The sequence below is a fragment of the Oncorhynchus mykiss genome, chromosome 12 (assembly GCF_013265735.2).
Source record: "Oncorhynchus mykiss isolate Arlee chromosome 12, USDA_OmykA_1.1, whole genome shotgun sequence".
In the NCBI taxonomy this organism is placed as follows: Eukaryota; Metazoa; Chordata; class Actinopteri; order Salmoniformes; family Salmonidae; genus Oncorhynchus; species Oncorhynchus mykiss.
The window spans coordinates 51,603,675-51,618,338 of record NC_048576.1 but is presented as its reverse complement, the minus strand read 5'-3'; the positions used below and the strand labels follow the sequence as shown (position 1 = coordinate 51,618,338).

Here is a 14,664-nt window from a genome sequence, read left to right as displayed (position 1 = left end):
GGATATACTGCATAGCTTTTTGGAATGAAACTCTTCATTTGGTTCTGATTAACATTCAAACCTTCGTGTGTTTCTGTGTTTATGCGCAGGCTCTGATTCAGCTGCCCGTGTACGTATCCCAGTGTGAGGAGGTTCGTGTATTCTTCGAGACCCGTCCTGAAGACCTCAACCCACCTAAAGAGTAAGCTACACATCGCACCATTCGTCACCTTCTTGTCAAAGGAACACACTGTCACACAGTCTGACAAGCAGCACAAATACATATAAGTCATACAGTAGGCACATTCAAACATTCAACGTGTGTGTACTGGGCCAACAACAAACACTACAAATAAAGAAAAAGAAGCACAATGCTTTGTGCAGGCTTTGTTTCATGAAGTAGCAGAAAGGACCTCCTCCTGACCACCATTTCATTTCATGTTGAAACAAGCCAATCCATCAGTAATAGGTTATAATAGAGTGTAATGACCATGATGTCATGCTCCCTCTGGTATTGCTGTGTTGGAGGGGGGAGCGGTTGGTTTGCCCTGAGTGAGAGCTACATAACATGTAGCCTAGCGGAGCAGTGTATGAGAGAACTGCTGAGGCGGCATGAACTCTTGTAAATCTCACTCAACACATTAGTGTCATAGTCGGCCTGACAGTTACAACGTGCCAACACAAGTCATAAAGTCACCACGCCATTTACCCCCCATCACGTATGTGTTGTTGAGCTACCAGACGCCTGGAGGGCAGGAGGGGTTACTAGTGGTTACAGGTGACTGCTTTTGAGTGCACTGGGCCTTTAATCTATTGCTTGCCCAGTGATGGCTGGTGAAATGTATCAAACCTGCTGGTGAAATGTATCAAACCTGCTGGTGAAATGTATCAAACCTGCTGGTGAAATGTATCAAACCTGCTGGTGAAATGTATCAAACCTGCTGGTGAAATGTATCAAACCTGCTGGTGAAATGTATCAAACCTGCTGGTGAAATGTATCAAACCTGCTGGTGAAATGTATCAAACCTGCTGGTGAAATGTATCAAACCTGCTGGTGAAAAGTATCAAACCTGCTGGTGAAATGTATCAAACCTGCTGGTGAAATGTATCAAACCTGCTGCTTTTCAGATGATATTTTTCTTCCTTCACCATTTGACAAGTCCCACATTTGTCTTACTAGTTTTTCTGCTATAGCAAACAGCTTCCTATCTATGTGTACTTTGACATGCTCAGCTACAGTCTTCTCGCCACCTAACTAGGTCTATGTGTTCTATTTATTTATGTAGAGAGGCGTTCGACTCACACATCCCAAAACTACTTCAGGGTTTATGGGAGTAATGTTACAATCTTATCTAGGCTGTCCAATCTTAACCAGACACTTTTCTGCGCTAGTTTGTCGATTTAGCTTTTTTTTTGTTGCTGTGCGCCATTTGACGCACAAGTCAAAGAATGTGACTGAACATCAACAATATAATTCTGCACCGTCAATCAGTGATTTTGCACAAGGATGCTTATCATTCCTCAGAGTTTGTTGGCCATCGACATTATTGCAGCATGAGTACCTTGGTCGAAATCCAAAATGGCTGCCTGGTGCCTGATTGTTTGATACAATATGTGTTCAGTAACTGCAGAGGAGATGAATCTCTGTGGAAGGAGAAGAATACAAGGCCTGTCACTGCTCTGGCCACTATGAATGGCTGCTGTCAGGTCACCTCCTTAGACAGACAGATGGAGGAGAGCTAGTTCCCTCTGGCCGTTGCCAAGGACACATACCTTATTAGCTACCTCTCAGACAGACAAACTCCAAGCATCTGCTTCTAGGGACGGGGGAGGGGAGGATGGAGGGTCGGAGGGAGAGGCAGATGAATTTAGAAAAGACCTTGGTTTGTCTTTATTAAAATTGGATTACAGCTCTCTTCTAATGCAGACTGTGTTCAGCTGGGCTGACATCGTGTCACCAGCCCTTCTCTCTTGGGTCGCTATACAGCCCTCTATAAATCTACCAGAGTAAGGAGGGATGTCACTGTCTGTCCATTGGCGAGATTGAAGTAGCAGGCATGAGAGAGTAGTGGAGAGAGGAAAGGGAGCGGTAGAGGAGGGGAGATATAAAAGACAGGCGAGGAGAGGAAAGGAGAGATAGTGGAGAGGTATAAGGAAGATGTAGAAGAGAGGATGAGCCCCCGTATTGCTAGCTCGTCATTGGTTAGGACCTCTTGTGGTCTGGCACCTGGTAGTGGAATGGGCTTGCTCTAGGTTTTAAAGCTCCATATTGAACACAGTCCTCCCATCCCACCACGAATGTGTTGGTCCTCCTATTCAATGTATCCTTGACCATGATTGACTCATCCATGGTCCAATACAACCTCATTTAGCGTGAGGGGGAGGGCTGATTTGATCTTATGGAAAACTCTTGTAATGTACTTCCGGAATACAGAATACTGGACAGTGCATTGCCTTTCTGACCCTGTTCTGACTCCAGTCTGCCACTAGCTGTCTGCTTCCCTTTGATAAGTCAGGCTAGTGGTGGAGCTGTGGCTGTCTTGGCTGGAGACTCTTGACAGTACGCTAATAGTCAAACTAATGGCTGTAGATATATTACATTTAAGTAATGTAGCAGATGCTCTGTGGCTAGCGCAATAACAGAGTTGCCTGGCGAACAATACATTATGTGATTGAGAGTGAATTTTATTCAGGAGGAAAATAAGATGGACAGTTTGTGTGTGTGTGTGTGTGTGTGTGTGTGTGTGTGTGTGTGAGAGAGAGAGAGTATAGAAAGAATAGAAAGTCAGGCTGAATTAGCCACCTCAGTCTCCCTGGGCATCTGGACATTGAATCGGCTACCACAAATGAGAATGGCTAGAGGATCGCAGTCCAAATGGATAAAGCAGACTGAGCGGATATAGTATCATGTTCTCATTCAGCCTAGTTTCAGAAACTCACTATCAACCATATCCCCTCTCATCTGGTGCAAAGGTCAACACATCTGTAGATGTGTAATGGATCTCGCAGAGTTTAGTTTCACTCATCTAGACTAGAGCTTGCATGACTAGCAGAACAAATGTATAGCTGAGATTTGAATGTGATTGAATAGTGGTCAAATTGAATCGAGTCCCAAAACTTGCCTGAATTAAATAAATAGAATCAGTGTGGTTATTCACAGGGTTAACGTTTTGATATTTTTAGAGTTTTCAGAGACATATATCCGTCGTTACGTAGGTGGAAATATTTTCAAAGTGTTTCTAAGTAATAAAACGTTCCAAACTCCTTTACTGACTCTGTCCAAGTAGTATATTTCCTCTTACTTGATTCTAATGATTTTTTTTCTCTCTTTTACAGGGAACCCATCGGAAAGAAGAAGCCAGGTAAGGAAGTTTTGTATTACATTTTGGTATAAGTTATTATTGTTTGTGGTATTACGTTTATGTGGGCAATATCGTCTGGAATAGATTAGGATTAACATATCCTGCACCAGTATTTCATATCATCTGGAATAGATTAGGATTAACATATCCTGCACCAGTATTTAATATCATCTGGGATAGATTAGGATTAGCATATCCTGCACCAGTATTTAAAGAGTCCAGCCATAGTACAGTCGTGGCCAAAAGTTGAGAATGACACAAATATGAATTTTCACAAAGTCTGCTGCCTCAGTGTCTTCAGATATTTTTGTCAGATGTTACTATGGAATACTGAAGTATAATTACAAGCATTTCATAAGTGTCAAAGGCTTTTATTGACAATTACATAAAGTTGATGCAGAGTGTCAATATTTGCAGTGTTGACCCTTCTTTTTCAAGACCTCTGCAATCCGCCCTGGCATGCTATCAATTAACTTCTGGGCCTCATCCTGACTGATGGCAGCCCATTCTTGCATAATCAATGCTTGGAGTTTGTCAGAATTTGTGGGTTTTTGTTTGTCCACCCGCCTCTTGAGGATTGCCCACAAGTTCTCAATGGGATTAAGGTCTGGGGAGTTTCCTGCCGTCGACCCATAATATAGATGTTTTGTTCCCCGAGCCACTTAGTTATCATTTTTGGCTTATGGCAAGGTGCTGGAAAAGGCTGGAAATTGCATTGTTCATCACCAAATTGTTCCTAGATGGTTGGGAGAAGTTGCTCTCGGAGGATGTGTTGGTACCATTCTTTATTCATGGCTGTGTTCTTAGGCAAAATTGTGAGTGAGCCTACTCCCTTGGCTGAGAAGCAACCCCACACATGAATGGTCTCAGGATGCTTTACTGTTAGCATGACACAGGACTGATGGTAGTGCTCACCTTGTCTTCTCCGGACAAGCTTTTTTCCGGATGCTCCAAACAGTCGGAAAGGGGATTCATCAGAGAAAATGACTTTACTCCAGTCCTCAGCAGTCCAATCCCTGTACCTTTTGCAGAATATCAGTCTGTCCCTCATGTTTTTCCTTGAGAGAAGTGGCTTCTTTGCTGCCCTTCTTGACACCAGGCCATCCTCCAAAAGTCTTCGCCTCACTGTGCGTGCAGATGCACTCACACCTGCCTGCTGCCATTCCAGAGCAAGCTCTGTACTGGTGTTGCCCCGATCCCGCAGCTGAATCAACTTTAGGAGACGATCCTGGTGCTTGCTGGACATTCTTGGGCGCCCCGAAGCCTTCTTCACAACAATTGAACTGCTCTCCTTGAAGTTCTTGATGATCCGATAAATGGTTGATTTAGGTGCAATCTTACTGGCAGCAATATCCTTGCCTGTGAAGCCCTTTTTCTGCAACGCAATGATGACGTCACGTGTTTCCTTGCAGGAAAACATTGTTGACAGATGAAGAACAATGATTCCAAGCAGCACCCTCCTTTTGAAGCTTCCAGTTTGTTATTCAAACTCAATCAGCATGACAGCATGATCTACAGCCTTGTCCTCGTCAACACTCACACCTGTGTTAACGAGAGAATCACTGACATTATGTCAGCTGGTCCTTTTGTGGCAGGGCTGAAATGTAGTGGAAATGTTTTTTGGGGATTCAGTTCATTTTCATGGCAAAGAGGGACTCAATTCATCTGATCACTCTTCAAAACATTCTGGAGTATATGCAAATTGCCATTATACAAACTGAGGCAGCAAACTTTGTGAAAATTAATATTTGTTTCATTCTCAAAACTTTTGGCCACGACTGAAAACTCAGAGGTCCTATTGCCTCTGGCAGAGAAAAAACTCTGTGTGGTGTTTGCATCCATCTGTTTACATTTCTCAATGGGGATCTGAGCGCCCTCTAGCTGTATTGTTGCATACTCTCCATTACTTTCACTCTAGATTGCTATATAAAGATGTAAGACTATCATTATTACATGTATTTGAAGTTAGATACACACCACTACTTCTACATAGTGTTTTGCTTCAGAGTTTTGCCTCTTCTTTTTTCATCTAACCAACCCATATATTTTCCATCCATGTCAAGTTTCAATTTCCTTCATTTTTCCTTCATCAGGGATTGTGGAGAGAGCGACTACTTTCCTAAAGAGAGGTAGTAACAGATTCATGCTTGGTCATACTTTGTATGTGACCCCTGGGTTGCTAGCCCTCCGTTAGGGGCCCTTGGCTTTTGGGCATTTTAGCTGGGACGTGGCTCTGAGGTGGGCCTGGGCAGTGCGGGGTCGAGCGGGGGAAGGGATAGCCTTGTATGTGATTCAGCCAACGCATCTGTCTCTATATCAAGCTAAAGCAAATACAGGTCTGGGACCAGGCTAGGGACAGGTGGGGTAGAGAGGGCAGGGTGGGGCAAGCTTGGTGCTCACTCTGTGTGATGTGCATGGCGGTGTGTTAGTTATGTCAAGAGGGCACCAGATGGTGTGTGTCTGACTGTACACCCCGCCCAACTCCCTTGCTCCTGTGCTGAAATCAACCCTGTCTTGGTTGTGGGAAATAATCGTCACCTTGATAGATGTGCATGCTGTGCCACAACAACAACAACATTACCATCCTCATTCTGTGTCGTTGGCTCTTGGGGTATCAGACGTGGCAGTTTTCATAATCTATAGTATCTAGTTCAAGAGACGTGATGCAGGATTATTTAAATACAAGGCTCCATCTCTGGACAATTATGCATTTAGAGGATATTATGAGTGCATCACACTCTGCATCCCCAGGGGTAGCTCTGGTTGTCATCCCATCAAGGGCACATTACAGAGCAGGCCCTCTTGTTGTTCTAACCTACAGCATTGTAGTAGTCTAGGTGTTGGGGTGTCCTGGTGGTGGGTTGTCTCTGTATCTCTGTGGCAGCCACGCGGTTGATTAGCATAACCCTCCTTCCTATCCTGTCGTCTGTCATAACATCTCCCCCTCTCTGCTCTCTGACCACCATTTTATTCTTCCTTCTCGAAAACCATGCCTGCTTCCTCTTCATCCTCATCCTCTATCTGCGGTGGTGTGGCTGATAGAGAGGTCAGATCTACAGTACCAGTCAAAAGTTTGGACACACCTACTCAATCCAGGGTTTTTCTTTATTTTGACTATTTTCTTCGTTGTAGAGTAATAGTAAAGACATAACACATATGGAATCATGTAGTAACCAAAAAAGTATTAAACAAATCAAAATATTTTGGATTATAGATTATTCAAAATAGCCTCTATTTGCATTGATGACAAGCTTGCACACTCTTAGCATTATTTCAACCAGCTTCATGAGGTAGTCAGTCACCTGGAATACATTTCAATAAACAGGTGTACCACAACATTCTGCAGCAATACACCATCCCATCTGGTTTGCACTTAGTGCCACTATCATTTGTTTTTCAGCAGGACAATGACCCAAAACACACCTTCAGACTGTGTAAGGGCTATTTGACCAAGAAGGAGAGTGATGGAGTGCTGCATCAGATGCATTAGCCTGCACATTCACCTAACCTTAACCCAATTGAGATGGTTTGGGATGATTTGGACCACAGAGTGATGGAATAGCAGCCAACAAGTGCTCAGAATATGTGGGAACTCCTAGTGTGCAAAGCTGTCATCAAGGCAAAGGGTGGCTACTTTGAAGAATATAAAATATGTTTGGATTTGTTTTACACTTTGTTACTACATTGTTCCAAATGTGTTATTTCATAGTTTAGATGTATTCACTATTATTCTACGATGTAGAAATTGTAAAAATAAAGAGAAATCCTTGAATGAGTAGGTTTGTCCTATTGACTGGCACTGTACATGTATGTGTGCTCTGTGTACCTCCCTGCAGGAGACTCCACCTCAGCTGACCCTCTGCTCCTAGACCAGTATGTGGCCGTCACTGACTATGAGAAACAGGAGAGCTCTGAGATCAGCCTGCACGTGGGACAGACGGTGGAGGTCATCGAGAAGAATGAGTCTGGTACGAGACCTGGATCAGATGGCGGCACTTTAGCTAAATGACTGAGGTTGCGTCCTAAATGACACTTGTTTATATAGCGATGGCCCTGGTCAATAGAAGTCCACTATAAGGGGAATAGGGTGCCATTTGGGACCCTTAACGTGTTTTATAAAACAACACCCCCCCCCCCCCCCATCAACTGAAAGAATGTTATCATACTTGAATGCACCTGAGATACAGGTACTTTAATGTGTACCAAGACGACTGCCAAATAGCAGCAGCATAATGCTATCACGTTGTCCTCAGAGCCTTCCAAATAGCCAATAGAGGCCAATACAGGACCTAGAGCGAGCCTCTGCTGTGTGACGGACTCTTCTGTGTTTGTGTGTGTTTTGCTCTTTGTGTGAAGGTTGGTGGTTTGTGAGTTCAGACGAGGCCCAAGGCTGGGTCCCTGCCACCTGCCTGGAGGCCCAGGATGACCCTGACGACTTCTCCCTTCCCGGCGAGGAAGGTAACTCGCTCCGTGTGTCGCACTGCCATAGGCCACATTGAGTCAAAACATAGGCCTACTGTAATTACTGATCACATTGGCAGCCATAAGGAGCAGCTCATAGTCAAAACTCAAGGTTTGCTGCCAAGTCATTATGACGCAAAACAGTGTGTCCTCATTGATTAAGATGTAGGAGAAATGTGGAACTGTAATGAATTAATCTTGGAAGCAGGATGTCTTGAAATCGTTACATTACGTAATGTATGTGGGAAAATGACCTCTGACTGTCTATCACCTTCACCTGTCTCTGCCCGTCGATGATGCTGCGTTCATAACCAAGTGGGAAGGTGGTAAATACCAATTGTGAAGTTGGATGCTATCATGTGCTTTGAACCTGTTGAGAACTGCCAATTGGCTAATGGCCAACAAGCTGCATCAACTATAAACAAGAAATACAGCTATCATGCTTGTAAACAAAACAAATCGGAGCTTTGGGATGAAACATGTGTTTCCCACGAGTTCCCAATCGAATGTAGTACATTCCACCTTTGGTTATGAACGCAGTGTTCGAACCAACCATAGAGATAAATAGAGGACTCTAGTGCCCAAATGCCCTTTTTAGCATGGAGTGCCATTGAGGACTTCCTATGGGTTAAGGAAGGATCACATAATTCCATCTGGGTCAACAGGAGGGATTAGCCAATTAATTATGCTTGTGAGCAAACATTCCATAACTGCAGGTGGCAATTAATCGCCAACCTTGACTTTATACTATAGCTGTTCAAACAACACACTCCAGATGGCAGTATGCACCCTTTCAGTTTGTTTACCAACTCATAGAAGTAGAAGAAAAAGAAAATGTAATACTTAAAAATGGAGAAGCCAGTGCGCTCACAGAGGCCATAATGGGGCAGATACAATGAAGAGTCCTCTATAATCTTCTATGGAACTAAGAAAACAGAGCCAGCGTATTTACTTCCTCTTTACTTACTTCCTGCTGCCCACTGTGCTCTGCTGTCAGTGTCCCGGAGATACTGGTCACTGCCGAGCCTTGTGGGCCGCCGGCGAACGTTAGGGGATCTGTTCAGCACAGGCTTTGGGCAAGGTGGAGGCGCACGACTCTTTTCTCCCTTTTCTCTATCTGTGTGTAAAATGTAATGTTTAGCATGAAAAACCCATGCATGACCAACCCAAGCCTAAGACATGCATGTGTGGCATGGATTGTAATGGATGCTACCTTTATGTTGGTATGATTTGTTCTCTCGATGGCATGCTGTGGAGAAAAACAGTTTCTCACTTTTACTGTTATTTCAGTGAAATATGACATTTGAGATTGTTACACAAATATTCTATTTAGAAAGAACAAACAATCACTTTAATTCAGTAGACCTAAAATGGACCTGTTATGGATTAGTTATAAAAAACATTTGTTACAAGTGAAGGGCATTTCCATGTAAAAGGACCCATGAGCACCAACATGTGAAGTTCATAGGAGCATGTCAAATGGAAGCTAAGAGTCTATATTTTTGGGAAACGAATGCATAGATACATTTTAGCCATTTTCCATCTTAAACATTTGGTATATTTAAAAGGCTTTGATTTCTGAATAAACAGTTGGGAAAGGGATCTTAGAAAACATCTAGCAGAAAAATTCTTAAAAGGAATCAGAAATGCATCAAAACACAATGTTGACATACAGACCCCTGCCAACTAATAAAGACTTTTATATTTAGCTTTGGAGAAATGATTTACCTTCTGTAAGTAAAAAAATATATTGCGTAGTGCCTTGTAATTATGTTACCAGAAACCACATACACTCCATGACCAGAAATATGTCGACACCTGCTCGTTGAACATCTTATTCCAAAATCATGGGCAATAATATGTAGTTGGTCCTCTCCCCCCCCCCCCCCCCCCCCCCCCCCCCCCTTTGCTACTGTAACATCCTCCACTCTTCTGGGAAAGCTTTTCACTAGATGCTGGAACATTGATGCGGGGACTTGCTTCCATTCAGCCACAAGAGTATTAGTGAGGTTGGCCACTGATGTTGTGTGATTAGGCCTGGCTCGCAGTCGGGGTTCCAATTCATCCCACAGTTGTTTGAAGGGGTTGAGGTCAGGGCTCTTTGCAGGTTATTCTACACCGATCTCAACATACCTTTACTAAATGAACCTCGCTTTGTGCACGGGGGCATTGTCATGCTGAAACAGGAAAGGTTGTTCCCAAAACTGTTGCCACAAAGTTGGAAGCACAGAATTGTCTAGAATGCCATATGCTGTAGTGTTAAGATTTCCCTTCACTGGAACTAAGGGGCCAAGCCCGGACCATGAAAAACAACCCCAGACCATTATTCCACCACCACCAAACTTTACAGTTGGCACTATGCATTGGGCAGGTAGCGTTCTCCTGGCATACGACAAACCAAGATTTTTCCGTCGGACTGCCAGATGGTGAAGCTTGATTCATAATTTCCACTGCTCCAGAGTCCAATGGCAGCAAGCTTTACACCACGGCAGCCGATTCTTGGCATCGCACATGGTGATCTTAGGCTTGTGTGCTGCTGCTTAGCCATGGAAACCCATTTCATGAAGCTCATGACGAACATTTATTGTGCTGACGTTGCTTCTAGAGGCAGTTTGGAACTCAGTAGTGAGTACTTCAACCGAGTACAGACAATTTGAGCGCGCAACGCTCTTTAGCAATTGGCGGTCCCATTTTGTGAGCTTGTGTGGCCTACAACTTTGCAGCTGAGCCATTGTTGATCCTAGACATTTCCACTTCACAGAATGGGACAGCACTTACAGTGAGGGGGGGCTGCTCTAGCAGGGAAGAAATTTGACAAACTGACATGTTGGAAAGATGGGATCCTATGATAGTGCCACATTGAAAGTCACTGAGCTCTTCAGTAAGGCCATTCTTTTGCCAATGTTTGTCTATGGAGATTGCATGGCTGTGTGCTACATTTTATACACCGGTTAGCAACGGGTGTGGCTGAAATAGCCAAATTCACTAATTTGAAGGGGTGTCCACATACACACAAAGGTATCTTTAAGATATTTTCGCTCTCTTGTGAGGGAGGATAATGAAAGTTCATGTAACGGATGTGAAACGGCTAGCTTAGTTAGCGTGGGCGCTAAATAGCGTTTCAATCAGTGACGTCACTTGCTCTGAGACCTTGAAGTAGTAGTTCCCCTTGCTCTGCAAGGGCCGCGGCTTTTGTGGAGCGATGGGTAACGACGCTTCGTAGGTGTCAGTTGTTGATGTGTGCAGAAGGTCCCTGGTTCGCGCCAGGTTATGGGCGAGGGGACGGTGTAAACTTACATTGATGCTGTTGACCCGGATTACTGGTTGCTGCGGAAAAAGGAGGAAGGTCAAAAGGGGGGTGAGTGTAACGGATGTGAAACGGCTAGCTTAGTTAGCGTGGGCGCTAAATAGCGTTTCAATCAGTGACGTCACTTGCTCTGAGACCTTGAAGTAGTAGTTCCCCTTGCTCTGCAAGGGCCGCGGCTTTTGTGGAGCGATGGGTAACGATGCTTCGAGGGTGACTGTTGATGTGTGCAGAGGGTCCCTGGTTCGCGCCCGGGTATGGGCGAGGGGACGGTTTAAACTTGTACTGTTACATTCACAGAAGTAACAAGTATTGGTAGACCTACCAATTAGTTATAATGATTTTACTGATGCAAATTATGTTTATGAATTATGAAGTGATTAAAATTAAACGGAATTACTGCACCTGAATTGGCTACAAAGGGAAATCATAATAGTCACAAATCACAGTTGGGTCACCTGCTACTGTCCTCCTGTCCACTGGCATACTGCTGTGTCCAGTTCATAAATGTTTTCTTTTACTTTCTGTTTGGTGGTCAAACCAAGAGTGTTAAAACTGAGTCTGGAAAACCCCTCCCACTCTCGCTCTATCCAATTAATATCACCTCTCCCAACGCTTAATGACACCTACCCATGTAACCCCTCTCTTTCCATTTACTGTAACCAGTTTCCTCACCCTCTGAGCACCGACTGACACCGGACATCGAAAAGTAGTTGAAATTTGGTCAGTCTACCCTGGCCTTGATATTAACGTCCACAGATGGACTGGACCAAATCTGAACCCATCATAGACGCATGTTTCACAAGTTTGGATAACATAGTACAGTGTTGTTACTGTAGTTCAATAACCAAAATATATATTGAACTCAAGGTGCCATGTCATAGCTTTACACCCCATTCTTTCTGTAGACATCTTTGAATTGTAATTTGGAGCAAATATTTAAAAGAACCTGAGGGAGATTTTACGGTAATCTGTTACCAAAGTTTGCACCTGCACAGTTCTTCCACAGAATTAGTTTTTTTGTTACAAAAAAATAATAGAAATTGTTAAAAGTAGTCCGTGTGGATATAGTTCTATTGTTAAACCTTTATATCAATGTTTTTTTGTTTGGCATACATTTTAAAGTGAAAAGACTGAGTCAAAGCGCAAATATGTTACTGTGCAATTGCCCTGAACTCCTAATGCTAGCGTAGTTGTAATTCTGTCTTGTGTCTCACTGATGTTTTGTGTTGCATGATGTGTGTTGCATGTCTTCTCACTCCACAAGTTAGATCCCGCCCAGGCTCTGTCTACAAGGAAACACTCGCTGAAAGCGTTCAACTGATTACTAGTTTATGATCTGGGAATGGTGTACTGGGGGCTAACACATTACATCCACTAGCAGATAGTGGGAGACTAGGTTCAGAAGAAAGTTGCAGCTTATTTACGGAATTTCTATACAATTTTGGAGAACAGCCAAAAACAAACATTGTTTGCTGCAGCTTCACCTCAGTCGATCTACAAACACGTAGCCTATTAGCTATACAATTAGCCGCTATCCATTTACTCAGGACCTGGATTAAAAACAATTTCATACGTCCAGAGGGATCTGTTAGCGGAAAAATGTATTTTTTATTAACAAACGGTAAACCGATACATTTTGCTTTACAGATTTATTTTATACAGCTAATTTCCTGCAATTCTACACATTTTGCAATGACATATGCAATGTTAATACGATATCTCAGTGAGAGTGACTAACAAAATCAAAATGGGGGCCCCCTGGAGGTCAGGGACATGGTTGGTAATTCGGCACTGATTACACTGAGTTTAGGTTGACCGTTAAATTAGTGTAGCCAGCTAACATTTTTTTTTACTGTTTTCCATCCAGAATATGCACATTTTCCCACTAGTGGTGTATTCATACCAAACAGACTTGTTGCAAATACAAATCAGTGAGTGATGTAGTGCACACAATCAACTTTTCTGCTTAAGTTTTCACGTACCTAATACAAATCCAATGTTCAATGTGTTTCTATTGCATTTTCAACTATACCGATAGTTTTGTCACAGAAACTGTTGTGTTAAATATCAAAATGGTACTTGCGCTCTAGCGAACAGTTTGCAGATACAGTACGGCTTAGGCTGTGCGGGTAGGATAGTCAACATGATGAGATTATTATGGATAAGATCTAGAATGTTTTGATTTGTCAAGACGGTAGTCAAGCATCTATCATCATGTCACCAAAATAAGACCCTAGACATTTATTGGAAGTAGGAGCATCAAACTCATACCATGCACTTTTTAAATAAGTTGTGTTCATCATCAACTTATTTAAACTGTAGCCTATTAACAGCATGGTTTCCCGAGACATAGTGGGAGGACCACAAACCATGTCATTGCGTGACTCCAACTTTACTTCAATATGTTTATTATAATCGATATTTGCTCATAAAGGCATTTCCACCGCCATTTCTCTCATAATTAATTTTACCAACACAAAAATATCCTACCATGTCAAACTAACAAATGTGTCAGCATTTATAAAATTATACTGAGACTTCCTGTTTCATCACAGCTGTTGCTTTAGTTGCATAAAAACTGTGGATGGAAAAGTGGTTACTGAGTGTCAATTAACAAGAGGAAAACTGCTGATGCACAACCAAGTTTCGAAAATTGCACCTCGTGTATTCTACTATTGTTACTCTCAACAGTAAGCTAAGATCCCCAGACTGAGTGCCTAAAAAAAAAAATTATAAGAAAGTTTATTTGCATTTCATAAAAAACAATTGTACTCATATGTAGCTATGGCCCTGGGTAGGTTATTAGGATTTGGTATAAAGATAGCATATCTAAATAATGGTGTGTATGGACAGTATATGAATAGAAAGTGTGTACTGTACATAAGTGGGTAAAGCAGTATGTAAACATTATTAAAGTGACTAATGTTCAATCACTATGTACATAGGGAAGCAGTCTAAGGTACAGGGTAGAGATGCATTTATATATGAGTTGTACTGTATTTACATATACTTGCACTGTCTAGACTGCCTCATTAACTACTGTTGTTGTCATCACTTACTGTTGCATAACTCAACAATTGTGTCAATAGCAGGATACTCTCAAATTTACAATCTATACATTTGGCACTAGATTACTGCTTTACATTGTTTGCGAGATCAGACATAGGGCGGTGCCAGAGCGCAGAATAATTTACATACGCTCAACACCTGTTGAATATGGCCGGTGTCAGTAAACGTTGGCCAAAAAAAAAGCGTAATTAAATTGTTGCCAGCAGCAGTTAGTCACCAACACTCTGGATAGCGTAAACACAGCCTAACCAGCTCTGCTAGGGCAAGTAAAATCAGAGTGAGGTGTTCTCTCATTTGTGTCTGGAAGTAGCTAGCAAGCTAGCCAGTTAGCTTGGGTGCTTGACTGCCGTTGTGATCAACCCTACTGATCGGCCAGAGCGTCTAGTATTTTTCCTGTGTTAAATTGTAACTTAAACTGTATTCAATTATTCCTTTTTAAAAATTCCACCAAAAAATAACACCCATCAAAAGTTATTTTTTTTTGTG

General features: G+C 42.7%; 1 protein-coding gene and 1 long non-coding RNA gene across 5 annotated transcripts in view; both read left to right on the top strand.

Moving 5' to 3' along the window:
* Positions 1-14,664, top strand: part of LOC110537747 (SH3 and PX domain-containing protein 2B) — an 84,723-nt gene that overhangs the window by 56,569 nt on the left and 13,490 nt on the right. The window contains exons 5-10 of one of the 4 annotated variants that reach the window (XM_021624108.2): positions 90-181; positions 3,316-3,341; positions 5,435-5,470; positions 7,178-7,309; positions 7,698-7,799; positions 8,800-8,883. In XM_021624108.2, the coding sequence (XP_021479783.2) occupies positions 90-181; positions 3,316-3,341; positions 5,435-5,470; positions 7,178-7,309; positions 7,698-7,799; positions 8,800-8,883 (472 nt within the window). The remainder of the gene's footprint in view (positions 1-89; positions 182-3,315; positions 3,342-5,434; positions 5,471-7,177; positions 7,310-7,697; positions 7,800-8,799; positions 8,884-14,664) is intronic. The other 3 variants (XM_036937764.1, XM_036937765.1, XM_036937766.1) reach the window with 3 other exon arrangements.
* LOC118937680 lies at positions 11,365-13,825 on the top strand. Its single transcript, XR_005035005.1, has 2 exons — positions 11,365-12,334; positions 12,438-13,825. It is a non-coding gene; the product is annotated as an uncharacterized LOC118937680 (long non-coding RNA).